This window comes from Chiloscyllium plagiosum, chromosome 30 (assembly GCF_004010195.1).
Source record: "Chiloscyllium plagiosum isolate BGI_BamShark_2017 chromosome 30, ASM401019v2, whole genome shotgun sequence".
NCBI classification, from domain to species: domain Eukaryota; kingdom Metazoa; phylum Chordata; class Chondrichthyes; order Orectolobiformes; family Hemiscylliidae; genus Chiloscyllium; species Chiloscyllium plagiosum.
Window position 1 is genome coordinate 39,229,424 of NC_057739.1, and position 18,645 is coordinate 39,248,068.

The 18,645-nt window shown below is 41.6% G+C and overlaps 1 protein-coding gene across 1 annotated transcript in view; it reads left to right on the top strand.

The window, feature by feature from the left end:
* The window catches only part of golga2 (golgin A2), an 81,339-nt gene that overhangs the window by 11,632 nt on the left and 51,062 nt on the right, over window positions 1–18,645 (top strand). The window contains exons 4-8 of the mRNA XM_043719708.1: window positions 5,715–5,870; window positions 7,047–7,087; window positions 7,763–7,826; window positions 9,502–9,558; window positions 13,126–13,206. Coding sequence (XP_043575643.1) covers window positions 5,715–5,870; window positions 7,047–7,087; window positions 7,763–7,826; window positions 9,502–9,558; window positions 13,126–13,206 — 399 coding nt within the window. The remainder of the gene's footprint in view (window positions 1–5,714; window positions 5,871–7,046; window positions 7,088–7,762; window positions 7,827–9,501; window positions 9,559–13,125; window positions 13,207–18,645) is intronic.

Below are 18,645 nucleotides of genomic sequence, written 5' to 3' on the forward strand. Positions count from 1 at the left end.
CTGAACTCTCCCCCCACCCCCACTCCGGCCTATCACCCTCACCTTGACCTCCTTCCACCTATCGCATTTCCAACGCCCCTCCACCAAGTCCCTCCTCCCTACCTTTTATCTTATCCTGCTTGGCACACTCTCCTCATTCCTGAAGAAGGGCTCATGCCCGAAACGTCGATTCTCCTGCTCTTGGATGCTGCCTGACCTGCGCTTTTCTAGCAACACATTTTCAGCTATTTTAAAGGTTAGCAAATTTCATCATCATGATCCATGAGTTTAATAACTCCTAAAACATTGGAACAAAGTAGGGGAGATAGTGGTTTAGTGGTAATGTCAGCACAAGGGGGCTTAGTATAAAAGTGTAGGGTGTTAGATTTTGGATAGATGTCAGAGGTGGGTTCTTTACTCCATAGTAAGGGCATGGAATACCCTGCCTGCAACAGTAGTAGACTTGCCCACTTTAAGGGCATTTAAATGGTCATTGGGTAAACATTTGGATGATAATGGAATAGTGTAGGTCAGATTGGTTCCACAGATCGGCACAACATCGAGGGCCGAAGGGCCCGTACTGTGCTGTTATGTTCTTTGTTCTCTATCTTGGTTTAGTAAGTCAAGGCCCAGGCTAATCCTTTGCGAACAAGGGCTCAAATCTGCAATGGCATCTGGTGAAATTTAAATTCAATGATTTAAGTCCGCAGTTGGAAACTAGTCTCTGTAACAGCGAGCAAGCTGTCATCAACTGTTGCAAAAATTCGCCTGGTACACTAAAGTCCATTTTAGGAAAGGAAATCAGCTGTTCTGACCTGGTCTGGCCGGCCTGTGATTGCAGATCGACACCATGGTTGATTCTTAACTGCCCTCTGAAATGGTAGAGGAAGCCACTCCATTTGAGAGCGGTTAGGAATGGAAAACACAGGCTGAGACTACACTGCTGCCCACATACCTCCACAGTATAAAGCAGACTTGTGACCACAAAAAATCCCAACCTAGCACAAAGCATAATCAAAGTGATACTGAGCCTCAAGGATGATATTTAATTACTAAGTTTTGAAGGAGGTTTAGAGGAAAAAAAATGCCCATATTTTCATTGGTGCAGAGACTATTATGATCAGATCTGGTAGAAGCATTCAAAATGGTCGAGATTTTGTTGTGTTAACGAAATGTAAACGTTATTTTGGCTGATTGAGTTTTTGTTATTCAGTTCTTAATTAGCTTGAGGCCAGCGAAAAGAGTGAATTGACATTACAAAATATCTCTTTCAATGCATCATGTTGATGCTACTTAGTATAAGCATTGTTGCACCAGAATCTGTGTAGGTTTTGAAAAAATATTTGGAATAGAAAATCATGTTAGGGCCAAGGAAACAGTGCATTGTTCTTTCAGAGCACCAAATGAGCTTGCCTGAGGTCTAGAATGGTGTACGTTATGGGGGGGTGGTGTAGGAGAAGAATGTAGAGGGTTTTGTTTATTGTTTAGCTGAAGTGTTGGGGCCATCAAAATAACCCAGAGTGCCCTTTTGAAGTGCATATGGTGCATGAGCCAGGAAAACTCTATAAATTGGTTTAATTGATTTTTCTGTGACCAGTGCAGCCATCAAAGATTCTAAATTTTAACAATGCAACAGTACTAATGCATCAGAATCGTTTCACCAGAGAAACCTGTTCATTTCAAAGTATAAAAAAAGCTGCTACTTTAAATACCACATTCCCAACCCTTCCTTAGTCTAGTTCAGGACGTGCTCTTGTTTCATCACTGTCTTTACTTCTCTACAGAATTTCACAACCGAGTTATTGTACTTTGAGATAATTGAACTGTTCTTGAGGTGGCAGTTATTAGAACCCAAGTGGTTGGTGCTGTGGTGTGAATGCTATTGGAACATGCTGCAAACTGCCCACCACTGATCCTTTGTTCCTGCACCAAGTTTTAATTTCGTGTGCATCGTGCACGCTGAGAGCAGATGATAAACTGGCATGGAGTGACTAAGCCAAATAGCTATTATGCATGCATTTTGGAAGGAATTTAGTTTAAAAGGGTGTCATTGATTTGTTTTACTGCTTCCTGCTGTCTCTGAGGGGGTGAGGGGGATTCAATTATCCTACTTTCCCCTCTTCGCCATTGCCTTGCATATTACTGAAAGTTGATTTTTAACTTTGCTTTCATCACTCTATCAGGCAATAACATTGCCCTACTGGGTCTTAACACTTCTTAACCCAGCAAATCCCTTTTACTTTGAACTTGCTTTGTAAACTGTTGAACCAATCCTGGTCCTGACTGTCATCAAGAGCTGAATCGACTGGGACTGTTATCCCTGCAGCGTCTGAGGCTGAGGGGTGACCTTTTAGATGTTTATAAAGATAGAGTAAATAGAGAAGGTCTTTTCCCTAGGTTGGGGGGAGTCCTGAACTAAAGGGCATAGGTTTAGGGTGAGAAGGGAAAGATATAAAAGGGACCTAAGGGGCAACTTTTTCATGCAGACGGTGGTGTGTGTATGTATGTGGAATGAGCTGCCAGAGGAAGTGGTGGAGGCTGATACAATTGCAACATTTAACAGGCATCGGGATGGGTATTTGAATAGGAAGGGTTTAAGAGGGATCTGGGCCAAGTGCTGGCAAGTGGGATTAGATTAATTTAGGCTCTCTGGTTGATAAGGACAAGTTTGACCAAAATGTTCTGCTTCCGTGCTGTACATCTCTATGACTGTATGACTAAGAACTGTTTTCTTTGTGTATGTGGTTAGAAAATGACACCAAACAAGAAACCAAATGTTGTGTCATATTTGGGATGTTGGCGTCTACAATATTTGACTGTGTGGGTGTAAAGCTGATAGGTAATGAAATCCTTAGGAATGCTATCAGTGGTGCTTTTTTTATTCTTAGCATATTAATACTGATGCAGAAAAATTCTGCAGCCATACTGAGGATACTGTTAAATTATACAAACTTTGAACAGTTTGAGCAACTTGGGACTGGGCACCCATGAAGTGCTTTTTAAATATTAACAGCAGAATTGTACTCCACGATCTGCAACCTCATACATCGCCATATCCCCCCACTCAACCAGTACTATCAAACCAAGAGAGCAATCCTTGTTTACAGTGCTGGAGGATGTGCCAGGAGCAGAACCAGGCATATCTAAACATGAGGTGTTAACCTGATGAAACTATCACACAGGACTACTTGAGTGCTAAACGGCATAAGTAGCAGGTGATAGACAGAGCTATGTGATCCCACAATGAACAAATCAGATCTAAGCTCTGCGGACCTGCCACATCCAGTTGAATGGTGGTGGACAACTAAACAGCTCATTGGAGGAGGAGGATTCACAAATATCCCCAAAGTCAATGATAGAAAAACCCAATACATCAATGCAAAAGATAAGGCTGAAGTTTTCACAGCAGGTTTCAGGTGGCAGTGCCAAGTGAGTGATCCATTTCGGCCTCTTCTATGGTCCCCAGATCACTGCCAGTCATCAGACAATTTGCTTCACTCCCTGACATAACGTGATATCAAAAAACGATTGGAGGCACGGGGTAGTGCAAGGGTTAGGGGTCCTGACAATAGTACTTGTGCTCTAGAATTAGCCAAGCTCTTCCAGTTCAGTTATAACACCAGCATCTACCCGGCAATGCCCCGGGATGCCTCCTGTACGCACAGGACAATCCAACCCGGCCAATTCCCACCACATTAATCTGTTCTCAATCATCAGTAAAGTGATGGAAGATATTGTCAATCTTGCCGTCAAGCAGCACCAGCTGAATAGTAACTTGCTTACTGTCACCCAGTTTGGATTCTGCCAGAGCCACTCAGCTTTCCTGATCTCATTACAGTCTTGGTTCAGACATAAACAAAAGAACTGAATTCCAGAGATGAAGTGAGAGTGATAGCCTTTCATGACGAGGCTGCATTCAGCAGAGTGTGGCATCAAGGAGTCTTAGCAAAACTGGTGTCAGTGGGAATCAGGGGACAGACTGGAATCCGACCTGACATATAGAAAGATGGTTGTGGTTGTTGGAAGTCAGTCACCTCTGGTCCAGGACATCTCCACAGAAGTTCCTCTATACTGTCCTGTACCCAACCATCTTCTATGGCTTCATCAATGACCTTCCCTTTGTTAAAAGGTCAGAAGTTCGAATGTTTGCCAATGATTGTACCATTTGCAACTCCCCAAGATACTGAAGCGGTCCATGTTCAAATGCAATAGAATCCAGGCTTGGTCTATTAAGTGGTAAGTAACATTGATGCCCACAAATGCCAGGCTATGATCATCACCAATAAGAGACAATCTAACCACTGCCCTTTCACATTCTATGGTGTTACCATCCTTGAATTCCCCACTATCGACATCCTTGGGGTTACCACTGACCAGACACTCAACTGGACTCTCTGTATAAATGTAGCAGCTGCAACAGAAGGTCAGGGGCTATGAATCCTGCAATGAATAACACACCACCTGCCTCGTTTGTATTATCTCCAAGGCACAAGTTAGGAGCGTGATGGAACACTCTCCATCTGCCTGAATAAGTGCAGCTCCAACAACTCTCAAGTCTGTCACCATCCAGAACACAGCATCATATCCACCCCCTCCATCACCGATGCTTAATAGCAGCAGTGTGTACTATTTACAAAATGCAGTGCTGAAATTCACCAGATTGTTACATAGCACCTTCCAAACCCACAACCACTTCCATTTAGAAGAACAAGGTCAGCAGTTCCATGGGTGCACCACTCCGTGTAAGTTGCTCTCCAAGCCACTCACCATCATTACTTGGAAATGTATCATCGTTCTTTCGTGTGGTGTTTGGTCAAAATCCTGGTCTTTCTAGCAAACCACCCCTCCCACAACACGCGCACACAAAATGGCATGGTGGGTCGATCTACATCACATGAATTCCAGCAGTTCAAGAAGGCAACTCGCCACCAGAGCAGCTAGGGACAAGCAATAAATGCTGGTCCAGTCAGCGACGCCTGCAGTGAGTGAATTAAAAAAAAACTAAGTTCCTATCACATTGAAATTCTTTCCACCCATGTGAATCTTTTCACATTAGTTCAATAAATGTTCCTTGCTGATTGTACAACTGTGTCTAATCTAGTCAGGAGGATGTGTGGTTTCAAAGGTTGTGAGGGAACAGGTCATTTTTAAGGATTGTTAGGAAGAAGACTCAATGAATGGTATTGCTACTTGGTGTCTCAAAATTTTCCCAGCCAGAATTGGCCTATTTTTCCACTTTAGATGCATTCAATTGCTTTTGTTTAACTGCTGCAATCTTTAATTTGTAGCATCTGATTAATAGTTCAAGTTACAAGTGTGAAAACTGACCTGACTTCATTGTAAAGCTGAAAGGCCCCAATCATACTGCTTGGCTTGCATTTAAAGCCACAGTCATATGCTGTACTTGGTGTATAATATGGTGTAATGGATACCTTTTTCTCTTTTGTTAAATTCTACCAGAATGGTTTTCTTTTACCCCTTCCATAGCCTGAAAGTGGGCCAACCGGACCACAGTCAAAATGAAAACCCCTATGTTCAGCCAGCTGATTTCAGCAATGCCTCCATGAAGGTAGTTTCTTGAATTATCAGGGACATGGACAAACCTGTACTAGGTTACAAGGGTATTCATTGTATTGAAATGTAAAATAACTTTGCGAGGAGTAGTGAGATCTTTGGTGTTCCGGCTGTTTCAAATCCAGCAAATTACTGACTTCCAGTGTTGTTTTTTTTGGCAGGCTTCCCTAGAAAATGATGTTGACAATCTTGGTAGAGGACAGAGGCTTGATGATGCCACGTCTGCTCATTTCAACATCTCCAACAGCAGCTTGCCAAATACTGTGACTGTAACACAGCACATTGATCTGACAGTACAGAATGAAGCTTCCTCCCAGGTCTCTGCTCTAAGCGTTTGTAACGATATCAGTGTGCTCATTTTGTTTGCAGTTTGCTGCTCTGTGGTTTCAGAGTTTTATTTTAAAAAAGTATTTCACTTGGTGTTGGTGATTTCATTTTTCAGTCCATGTGTTTCTAAGAATTCAAATTCGGTCTACATTTTTAAGAGAGGTGTTTATTAATGGCTAACCTCTGAGCAGTCTGCTGTTACAAAAGCAGTGAGGTTTGATCCTATCCTCCATTCAGATATGATGTTATTTGAGATCCCATCATATTATGGGTCTGGGCAACTTTGCTTGTTGCTTCAGAGATAATGCTAAGCTGGAGTGCTAGTTAGATCATTTTTTTTGGTATGCTTAACGCAAATAAGATTTACCCTTTCCACAACCTGAAAGTGGGACTGTGGCCAACTACTTTAACTCACTTGCCCACTCCATCAATGACATGCAAGTCCTGGGCCACCTCCACTGCCAAATACAAGCCATCTGATGCCTGGAGGAAGGACACCTCCTCTTCCACCTTGGGACCCTTCAACTGCATGGCATCAATGTCAGTTTCACCAGTTTCCTCATCTCCCCTCTGCCCACCTTGTCCCAGATCCAGCCCTCCAACTCGGCACCACCCGCTTGAACTGTCCTTCCTGTCCATCATCTTTCCCACCTATCCGCTCCACCCTCTGTTCTGACCTATCACTATCACCCCCCCCCTTCATCTTCCTATGCTCTTCTGAGCCATCTTACCCATTTCCACCTAGTTCCCACCCCTCCCATTTATCTCTCAGCCTCCCCACATTCTTGATGAAGGGCTTATGCCTGAAACATCGATTCTTCTGCTTCTCAGCTGCCTGACCTGTACTTTTGCATTGCCACACCTTTTGACTCTCGATCTCCAGCATCTGCAGTCCTCACTTTGTTTTCTCCTCCAAATAAGATTTTAGTTTGGGAGATGCAGAAGACAACTGCAACCTTGGCATGGTCATTGCATTCACTGCATCTTTGAGCAATTCTGAATGGAATGATTTTTCTCTTCAGCACTTTTTGTTTTCTCTTGACGCTTTAAATGATGTTGTGTAGCTTGATTCAGCAGTCTAGATTTCAAAACTTCGAGCAAGCTAATGTTGAGGGAGAACTTAACTTCATTTAACCTAAATTTTTAAAACTACTTTGCCTCTGTAGATAATCCTGGCCACAGAGGAAAATCAACCCGAAGAAAACAGGTAGGAGAACACCTGGGGTTCCATTAGTGGGTATCTCTTCTATGTTTGATGCTGGGCATGAAATCCAATTGTACTCAACTGTACAGTGACTATGTTCTTGTTCACTAGTCTTTCAGTGAAGTGTAATGGACTAAGCAATGAGGCTGTGGGTTTTGGCCTTTTCAAATTTGTTTTGTCTGCTGAGAGGATTTGAGACAGGAAAGGGGTGAGGGGCAATTTATAATTAATGGATTGTGATAGATATAATACAGCAGGGTAGCATGCATGTCACATGATCAGAACTGATTTGCTAGTTTAATCCATTGACTGTCTGGGTTTTTGGCTGTTTGAAGACTTAAAATTGACCTTCATATAAAAGCAGTTCAGAAGAAACCTTCTTGTCTCTCTCTTCTGCTTGTTGCTTACTACTGTTTAGAGGTGCACTGTAACTTGGCTTGCGATTGTCAGCAAGAACCAATTCATTCAAGTCCACTCCTGTTCTCTTTACACGTGTAAATTTTCTCTTGGGATTAAGAATTTAATCTGATTTTTCTTGTCCTGGCTTCCTTTGTGTCCAGAAAGATAATAGCTTTAGACCAGCTAACAGGCATTCAGTCTGGGGCCAGTATAGTTAAAATCTTGAAAAAATACATTGCTAAACCATTGAAGATGGTTTTATTTTGCTTTGTTCTACAGAGGTGTCTCCTCCACAGAAAGTCTTCGACAATTGTCCACTCAGTTAAATGGCCTGGTGACTCAGGTAAGGCTGTTCGCTAAAGCGGTTAGAATGCATGTCTAAAATGTGAAAGCAGGCTTTGCTTCACTTAATTTAACCTTTTGCAAAGGTGTTGAGCACCGTACGTACTACACTAAGTATGCAGAGGACTCGTCTGAATATGCTACTCTCAGTTCAGTTGGTATGATCTTTTGACCCCTTTACCCACAGTGGTGTGGCTAAAATCAAGAATAAAGGCAGAATGAAAACAGTCAAATCTCGAGTTTCATTTTCCTTTGGATTCCTGGACCTACTAAAGGTCAGGTAAAGTCGCCATAGTCCCCAGACGACCATAGCACCGCTGTCTCATTAAACAGTTGGTTTAACCTGAGGGTCACTGTGTCTCCGGGAAGAGGTTGAGAAGGCAAACCCTTTGTGGTAAAGTTCAGCAGGTGTGGGAATTGAACCCATGCTGTTGGCATCACTCTGCGTCACAAACCAGCTGTTCATCCACAAAGATGCACGAGGACTTGTTCGTGTATTGCTCTTTCCTACTTCAGTCTTCCCCTCCAATGATATTTTTGAGATTCTGTGGTGAGCAGTCTGCCTGTCTGTACTCACCACCCACTGCCACCTAAACCACTGTTGGTCCGTGAATTTTCTTGTGAGTTTCTTCTCACTGTCCTTCTCATTGATCTCACTTCACTGCTTTAACCTCACTATTTTGAAGTCTGGGCATATGGCTTTGTTTTTTCTATTTTTGTCTTTCCAACATCTGTAAAACTATGAAAATGCCGTGCTGCATAGAAACGCAGTTTATGTAACCTCAGCAGAGTTAACCCCTCCGCACTGTTGGTATTTGTACATTGTGGAAATCTTGTATTGAATGATACAATAACATAAACATCCCTGCAATGTAAATCATATCTCATCTCAAAAAAAACAAAGTTCCTGTCCACATAAGATGCAACAAAATATTGGACCTGCAGAATTTTATCAATTAACATTTGTAAAAGAAAGTTTGATGTTTTCAAGTTATACTCTTGATTTAACAGTTTGTAGATTGTTCTGTTTTCATTTTGGTTTTCCAGCATGGAAAACAATGGACAGTAATCAATTTGTGGGTTTTGAGTGACTGACTACTTGACCTGCAATTTGATATGGCACCTGAACTTCTAAATTAGATTTTCACATTGCAATCCACTCTTTCCTCTCCATGATTCTTTATGTATCCCAGTTTTAAATAAATGAACCGAAGATTATGCAGTCATTGGGAGTACTGTTCAACCAAAAGAATTTCTCTGATGCATTTCAGGTATTTAAATTACCCTCTGTTCATCAAAGTTCTCTTCCTCAACTTCCTTCTTCTCCTGTTAAGATGTTCTTCAGAGCTTACTTCTTTGATCAAGATTTTGAGCACTTGGCTCTGTCAAATTTTGTTCTATGAAACTGCGAATCACCTTAAGATTGTCAGAAGTCACAAAACACCAAGTTATAGTCCAACAGGCCTATTAGAAATCACAAATTTTCTAAGTGCTTCATCACCTGGCGTTGTGTGACTTCTGACTTTGTCCACCCTACTCTAACACCGGTACCTCCAAATCATGGCTGTCACCTTGAGATGTTTATCTATCTTTATAGTGCTGTATTAATGCAAGCTGCTGTAACGTATCAATTGACTCATCAGTTAAATTTTTTTGTTTCTAATTTCCTTACTTAGACCGCTTACATGAATGGTGAAAGTGCAGCCTGTACCATAAGTCCAAGTGAACTGGAGGTAAGGTGACAGGTGAAGAATGTGTCAAGAATGATTTTACTGCAAGAAATAAAAGTTTACACTGCAGTTTATTTTAAATAACTTATTGCATTTTACCTGTATTGGGTGGCACTTTTAACATGGTCTTTTCTCGCATCTTTGTATATTTGTCAAGGTTCTCTGAATCCAAGTACATTTTTAATACTCTGCTCATGTGTAGAATGTGATTATTGAGGTGAAAAATAGCTTAGCTTTGCTCCAGGTTAGACTCCTGTAAAACTGATCATCCATTTTACAAATTTGCTTTCATCAGTAGTACCAATCTCCTTGCGTAGAGGCAACCTGACGGTAGAATTATGCAGTTCTTTGGTTTTGTAAGATGCTTGCAGCCTTGAGTAATGTGGCCTTATCAATGAGTATAAATCACTTTGAGCCTGACAAATGTTTTATGTATTTTTGTTTTCCTTAAACTCCCTCACCAGCCTGGCATAATTTTTTTTTTGCTGCTGTTCTTGAAGCCCTTCATTCTTAACTGGTGTTCTGTTTGTCCCCATTATTAGTGAGATTTTGTTTTGAAGAGGTGTCCGTGTACAACACCCACAACAGTTGGTTAATGGTGTCAAGGAACCTGCTACTTGTCCCCCTCAAACAACCAACTCAACCAATTGAGTTTGAACCCAAAAAAAACCTCCAGAATCTATGTTTGTGTCACTCAGTTTAAAAGGGAAGTCGGTCTGAGAGATTATAATAACAAAAAAAAGTGCTGGAGAAACTCCGAGGTCTGGCAATATCATGGAGAGAAACAGTTTTAACATTTTGAATCCAGTATAACTCCACTGGAGAATGCTCTTCTAACTTCCATTCATATCAGACTGAACGGTAATTCAATTTCTCTCTCCATATGCTGGCAGACCAACTGTGCAGTATTTTGTGTTTCAGTCTGTGATACTTGCTCAGTGGTTGTGCACGTGGGCATAACCATTTTTTTGTTTCCAGTTGATTTGAGCCAAGTTGCAAGCTATTAGAAAGAGGCTCAGGTGCTGAAATTAAAATATTTCTCTGGGTCTGAATTGTAGCACTCAACAAGTTGTTGCTATTTTTGTTCTTGAAGTTGCTGCAATGCTAATTGACCATATTTGCTGGGGAGGGAAAATGAATTCTAACTTTGTAGCATCTCTGCATCCGTTAGATAAATTATTTTTAGTCTGTGATTACATGTGACTGATGTGACCCATGAGTGTGGCTTGTATCTAAATAAAAGGTAAATGAAACTGTATCTTGTGTGTTAACATTAAAATGTGCACTCCTGGCTTCTGCCATTATTGACATTGTCTAAATGCTTGTGCTTCCATGTATGTTTTTATTGGATAATGTCATGTGTTGCTGAACACATTTGGTCATTCACTAGTATCTTATTGTACATCTAAGATCTAAAAAGTTTTTAGATTAATTACTTCATCTGTAGAGTAGTGTATGCCCTCATGCTAATTTACATTTGAAGTTAATAACCATGAACTTCAATGCCAGTTCAGACCTTAGCTCTGCACCCCCCACCCCACCCACCCCACCAAAATAAACCCTGCTCAAAAATTTCCTCCCACGCCAAGTGAAATGGAGAAGTTCTGCTTTCCTATTGGGCATCAATCCAGATAGTCCTAATGACTGTTAAATGATATTTGATAGTTGTATCTACTGCAAGTTTGTAAATACTTTCACCGTTTGTAACCAGTCGTCTTTAAATTTGGAAAAAGTGCAGACTGCAGATGCTGGAGAGTCAGTGTGGTGCTGGAAAAGCACAGTAGGTCAGGCAACATCTGAGGAGCAGGATAATGGACATTTCAGGCATAAGCCCTTCTTCAGGAATGCTCGGTGGACAGGGTGATAGAGCATCTACTCTGGCTGTAGCAGCCCACATTCCTGATGAAGGGCTTATGCCCGAAATGTCGACACTCCTGCTCCTCGGATGCTGCCTGACCTGATGTGCTTTTCCAGCAACATACTTTTCGATTTCTTTAAATTTGGTTCTACCTGTCATATGTCACCAGCGTGCAAAGAAATTTCAACGGATGGCAGTTTGAGTTCAAAGAATTTTTGTTGACTGATGTAAAGATTTAATCTAAAAGATAAAATCTTAAATTCTTCTTTTTAAGGCAGTGCATTTGTTTTTGCCACTTAGATGTACAATCCTGACAAAACTTGTATAAAAGTAGACAAACCCACTGGATATTCAGACAAGTCAATTTTTATTTCATATGTTCGTCTTTTACAATCTAGTATAAAGCAACTTTTATTGTGTAGAATGCAGTTGGTTGCCAAACAGTGTTAATAACGTTCACCATTAGTCCTCTTGTTAAATCAAAAATGCCAGAAGTGATTATTTGTTGGGAGTGCCGAGATATCCCTGAACCAAATGGTTGGCTATTTCTGGCCTCTACACCTGTCTTCACTAATGCAGCACATGTAGACAGCAGCTGCGTTAGGTGTCTGTTCAGGATTAAGCCCTGACGTGCAAAGTTTTGTCAGATCTCTTCTGTTGATATGAAATCTTTAAAACTTAATGAAAGTCAAGTGCTGTCCTGGTGATGAATTACTGGAATATCTTTATTTTACTGGTTGATTAATGCCACTCCACAGATCTGTCCAGATGTTGATTATAATGCATTGCTACCAGAAGATAAATGGTTGTGTCCACCAACTAAATTTATTCTGAATTTGAATGAAGAGGAGCTGATTGACACACCATGACTTTTTTTTTTTAAATTCTTTCCACTGACTTCATTGACCTTTATTGTGAAGCTTCCGATAGCAGCGCGCTGCTAAAACAAGAAAAATGAACGTTAAACCAATAGCACTGAGCAAGAGCCTGGATGAACTTCTACAACTGTCCAGGATAAAGATTCCAGACACTTATCTTTTTTAGGGGGGAAAAAAAAGCTTTACATCTCAGTTTTAAATTAAAGTTATGGAATAAGGCGACAATGTCCCCAGCTGGAGATTCTACCCCCCGCCCCCCAAAGAAAAAAACTAGTGGAAATATCAATATCTACCCTGTCAAGTGTCCTTCACAATGTTGTGTTGCGATTAAAGCCTTGCACCAGTGTAATGTTCAATCTCAGGGAACTGGGAAGCGGATAAATAACATGTGGAAATCTTGGGCTCAGCACTGCCATCAATTCTTAGCAGAGATTTCTCAATTTAGGTTAAACATTTTTGAATTCTGCAACCTAAAATAATTCGTAAACTTGTCTTAAACTTCTGTTTAATTTGACCCTGTGGTTAATTCAAAGGATTTTTCAGGTCAAAGATGTTCAAAAGCTGTTTTGGATTAAGTGGAGCAGAGACTATAAATTAAACAAAACAGGAAAAGCATAACCATTTTGATGAAGTAAATAAACTTTTTAGGATAGTGATTCAAAAGTAAAGATTGGAGTGCAACGTAAAGCCAAAGATTCCATGGAAGGATGGGTGCAATTTCATTTACTTTTTAAGCATGCATTGATTTAAAAATCAACCATATTTCACCTTTTTATTAATTTACGTTCTCTTTCATTTTTGTTCCTCTACTTCACTCTGTACATGTGCACAAAGGCGCGAAACCAAGAGTTGACTGTAGCACTTGACTCCAGCAATTTGACAAATAGAGAACAGAGTGCAAAGATAGAAGAATTGGTAAGGGAATGTAGAGTTTCATGTAGCAGTGTACCATATCATCACTGTATATTAGGCAGCCTGAAAAAAGATGTTGATCAGTTATTACCACTTCAAATATGCCGAGGCTTGGTTGGTATTACGAATACCACAGGTTCCAAATGGTATTGAAAAAGGAGTGTAAATGAGGCATGTGTGTCTGATATGCTTGATATATCCTCTTGAACAGTTGTATTCTCAAAGATGAAATGTAGCATGAGTAAGTTTGCCAGTGGATGTTCTGCAATTAGCTGATTTACTAAATGTCCTATTGGGAAATAGCCCTGTTTTATTGGCCATGTTGTCTTTCTGTTGTTCCTTCACTTCCAGTCAGTATGGTGTTTTTTTTTCCCTAATGAGAGAGACAGCTAACACAATTGCAGGTTCCTGGCTCTCTCTCTGGATGTGAATCAATGATACTCTGGAGGTTGACTTAATAAAGCCTTGGAAAATAAAAATCAGCAGAGGATTTTTAATGTATTTTAGAAAATCCCACGTGAAGTGCACTATAACTGAATTTTGTTATTCATTCATGGGATAGGGGGGCATTGCTGGCAAGGTCAACATTTATTACCCATCCCTAATTGCCTAAGGGCATTTACAAGTCAACACATTGCTTTGGGTCTGGTGTCACATGTAGGCCAGACCAGGTTTCCTTCCCTAAAAGATATCAGTGAACATTAGTTTTTCCAACAATCGACAATGGATCCACAGCCATCGTTGGACTCTTAGTTCCAGATATTGAATTCAAATTCCATTATCCAGGATTTGAACCTGGATTCCCAGAACATTTCCTGGATCTCTGGATTAACAGTCCAGCGATAACCGCACAGTGCCAGGTACCCGAGTTCAATTCAACCCTCGGGCGACTATCTGTGTGGAGTTTGCACATGCTTTCCTTGTCTGTGTGGGATTCCTCTGGCTGCTTTGGTTTTCTCCCACAATCCAGGTGAATTAGCAATGCTCAGTTGTCCAGGGATGTACAGGTTAGGTGGATTAGCCAATGGGAAATGCAGGAATGGGGAGTGGGAGGTGGGTCTCGGAGGGATGCTCTTCAGAGGGTCATTGTGGTCTGGATGAGCTGAATGGCCTGCTTCCTTACTGTGGGGAATCTATGAAGAGTACTAGGCCCTTGCCTGAATGTTGCAGTGTTCAGTAGGTAATTATCTGAGTGCAAGTTTCTGAACATCCCGCTTTTTCTCCATGTGCTGGGACAAACTGTGCTGTTCCGAATTTTTTTTTGAAGAGAAAACCTGCAGTCTGAGCAGGCTAATGTTGTGGGATTTCCCAACACCACCTCTTCCCCCACCCCCAAAAAAAAGAAAACTGACAGCCTATTTCAAGCCTCGAATGTAAACCAGATGGATGTGAGGAGAGTGTGGAACGAAAAGAACAGAGGAGGTTTCACATTTTCTTCAAAGCACGTAAAGCTACAGTGTCACAAAAGCCAAGCCTCCCGATTTTGAATAGTTTTGGCTCCGCCTACTTCATTTAGGTCATGACCCCCTTTTTGGGAAGCCCTGAGTTGCCCGTTTTCCTTGGTTCAGTAAAACCTTGTCAAGCAGCATGATATTTTAATATCAATTTCAACCCTACCTCCTCGATCCAGATGTATATCATTAAGTTGCAGAAAAACATAAACCTTGCAGCTGTATAAATACTGAGGCTGCCACATATGGTCAGAGGCTCGGAATTCAGCAGGGAGTAACTCACCACCTACAAGGCACAAGTCAGAAATGTGATGGAATATTGCTCTCTACTGTGTCGGAGCTGCACGCATCCAAACAACACAAAATGCTTTACGCCAGACCAGTTGATTAGCACTCCATTCTCCACCTTCAACATTTGTTCCTTTCAGCACTGGGCAGTGGCAGCAGTGTACCATCTAGAAGATGCACTGCAGTTACTCACCAAGACTCCTTGACAAAATCATCCCAACAGCAGTTTTTACCTCTAGAAGGTCAAGTGCAGCAGATGCTTGGAAGACCATCTGGTAATTCCCCTTCAGTCTCCTTGGAGTTATGTTGTGTTTCCTTCATTGTCACCGAGTCCAAGTCCTGGAGCTCCTTTCCTCATAATGCTGTGGCTGTCTCTGCACTACCTGGGCAGTAGCGGTTCAAGAAAGCACTCGCCACTACCATCAGGGTAATTAGGGATGGGCAATAAATGCTGGCCTGACCAGCAACATGCACATCCTATGAGCAAATTTTAAAAATAAAAGCTAGACTGTTACACTGTGCGTGTGTAATAATCCGCTGCGGGTCCAGCATTGTGGAAAACACAGTAACCAATTTACACATGCAATTTCCACACAGTGAAGTGGTGATCAAGATCTATTTTAATTGATGTTGACTGAGTGAAAAATATCATTGAGGATTACTCTCCAACTGCCTGTGGAATTGGGATCAATGAGCTTTTACAGTCCCCTCCCTGCAAGGTCAGATAGACCTCAGTTTAGTGTCTCACCTGAACGTCTGTCTCTCAAGCAGTGTAGCTCTCCCTCAGCACTGCACTGGATGGTCAGTTTAAAGTAGTCAACTCAGTGAAAAGGCAAGGAGCACTCTGACTTGACTGTGAGGCAGGGATCCTACAGAGACTGAAGTTGGGGAAATCCAGTGCATGAGTGTATGTTGCACATGCACCAAACTCAAATTGTCGCTCGAGTTACTCAAATCCGAGACAGTTTATACCTCCATTCTTTTCATTCCACCCTCTCCTTACGTTCATCTGATCGACTTTCCACCCTTAAAATCCTGATGTTGGCCTGGATTTTTCTTGCTCAAATGGAAAGTGGCAGTAACGTGTACCATCTACAAGGTTCACAGCAGTATCTCAGGCTCTTCTAACTGAACTTTCCAAACTAACATCAATCAATTAAGACAACAAGTGAATAAAATTTCTTGCAATGCACTATTGGTAATGTGCAGTTACATTACTAGGAAACAGGACAAGATTGTGTCTTGTAGTTTTAGATCTTGATGACCCTCCGTCTTTCTTCTGCATCGTTAAACTGCATGGCCAAGTTGGTACTTTGTTTCTGTTAGCATCTCTGTTGAAGCCTGTGATCTTTATTTCATATCAATGGCAGGTCTGGAATCAAAACTACCTTTTAGAAAATGGAGCCCTATTTTTTGGTTTGTGATATTAACTGATCAACTTCTTGTTGTCTTTGAATTTTCAGACCACGAAAAAGCTGCATGTAATGTCATGTTTTTATTATCTTATGTGCATGCCTGTTATACACTGCATGACTGTTCCACCTGTAAACTAATTCCTTACTATGATCTGTAAACTGGCTGCACTTTTCAGTTTTTCACCTGGAATGCATACCATATTCTGTATGAAAATGGATCCTTTACTTAAAAAAAATTTCATTGGAGGCAGTTCAGAGAAGGTTCACTAGGATGATCCCTGGTAGAGCGAGAGACACTGAGGAGAGGTTAAACAGGTTGGGTTTTTACTCATTGGAATTTAGAACAAGAGGTGATCTCATTGAGACACATGGGATTCTTAAGGGGCTTGACAGGGTAAGAGCTGAGAAGATGTTTCTCCTCATTGGGAGAGTCTGGGACCAGCGGGCATAGTCTCATAATTAAAGGAGTGCCAATTTAAGACCGAGACGTGGAGGAATTACTTCTGTGGCTTGAGAGACTCTTTGGAACTCGCTGCAAAGAGGACTGTGGGGGCAGGGTTTTTGTGTATAGTTAAGGCTGAGAAAGATTCTTGATGAGTCGGGGAATCAAGGGTTATGGGGAAAGGACTGGAAAGTGGATGTGAGTGATGTCAGATCGCTATTCAATAGGATTGTGGCTGGAGCAGGCTGCCGGACCAAATGGCCTACTCCTGTCCCTATTGCTTCTAGTCTTGTATAGTCTGATACATTGGTGAAGAAACTGTAGGTAAATAGTGATTTGGGATGAGATTGGGAGTAAGCGAAGCATGGGCATGTTCGAGATGACTGTTGCATTGATGATCTTTATCTTGATGGTGATTTGGGCGCTTGGTGGACGTCTGGAGGGGATGAGAAAGAAAGGTTGGAGGAAGTGGTTGATCGCTGCAAAAGAGCAGTTGGTTTTTTTTTTAACTCTGAGGTGGTCTGGATATGGCTGAAGAGAGCAAAATACAATTTTGGTGAGGTCAGTCTAAACCTGACTATGAGGCGTTTGGTCAGTTGTGCATTCTGATTTGAGGGAAAGGAAATTGTGTTGCACTGAAGGATTGCTGGATGGGAGATAGTACTCATGCTTCTGGGTACAAAGCTTAGAACACCATTGCTGTTAGACAACAGCATTTTCCATCTCTTGCAGTGAGCGATAACAGGAGATCTGCCAGTTTGTGGAAGTATATGGCTGTGTTTTCCCTTGCACCCCAAACTTTGAAACTGTAATGTTGCGTCAGGTTGATGATGGAAACAAAATTTTCTCAAGTACATTCTTAAATTGTTGAGGACTCCCTTGTTGAATGTGCATAGAAAGCAGCCTTGAAACTTACTTTGCATTGAAAAGTAGCAATCTTTTCTGAATATTTTTGAGGAAGTAACAAAGAGGATTGATGAGGGCAGAGCGGTAGATGTGATCTATATGGACTTCAGTAAGGCGTTCGACATGGGAGACTGATTAGCAAGGTTAGATCTCACTGAATACAGGGAGAACTAGCCATTTAGATGCAGAACTGGCTCAAAGGTAGAAGATAGAGTGTGGTGGTGGAGGGTTGTTTTTACGGACTGGAGATCTGTGACCAGTGGAGTGCTACCAGGATCGGTGCTAGGTCCTCTACGTTTTGTCATTTACGTAAATGATTTGGATGCAAGCATAAGAGGTACAGTTAGTAAGTTTGCAGTTGACACCAAAATTGGAGGTGTAGTGGACAGTGAGGAAGGTTACCTCAGATTACAACAGGATGTTGACCACATGGGCCAATGGGCTGAGAAGTATCAGATGGAGTTTAATTCAGATAAATGTGAGGCGCTGCATTTTGGGAAAGCAAATCTTAGCAGGACTTATACACTTTATGGTAAGGTCCTAGGGAGTGATGCTGAACAAAGAGACCTTGGAGTGCAGGTTCATAGCTCCTTGTACGTGGAGTCGCAGGTAGATAGGATAATGAAGAAGGCGTTTGGTATGCTTTCCTTTATCGGTCAGAGTATTGAATACAGTAGTTGAGGTCATGTTGCGGCTGTACAGGACATTGGTTAGGCCACTGTTGGAATATTGCTTGCAATTCTGGTCTCCTTCCTATCAAAGATGTTATGAAACTTGAAAGGGTTCAGAAAAGATTTACAAGGATGTTGCCAGGGTTAGAGGATTTGAGCTATAGACAGAGGCTGAACAGGCTGGGGCTGTTTACCCTGGAGCGTCGGAGGCTGAGAGGTGACCTTATAGAGGTTTACAAAATTATGAGGGGCATGGATAGGGTAAATAG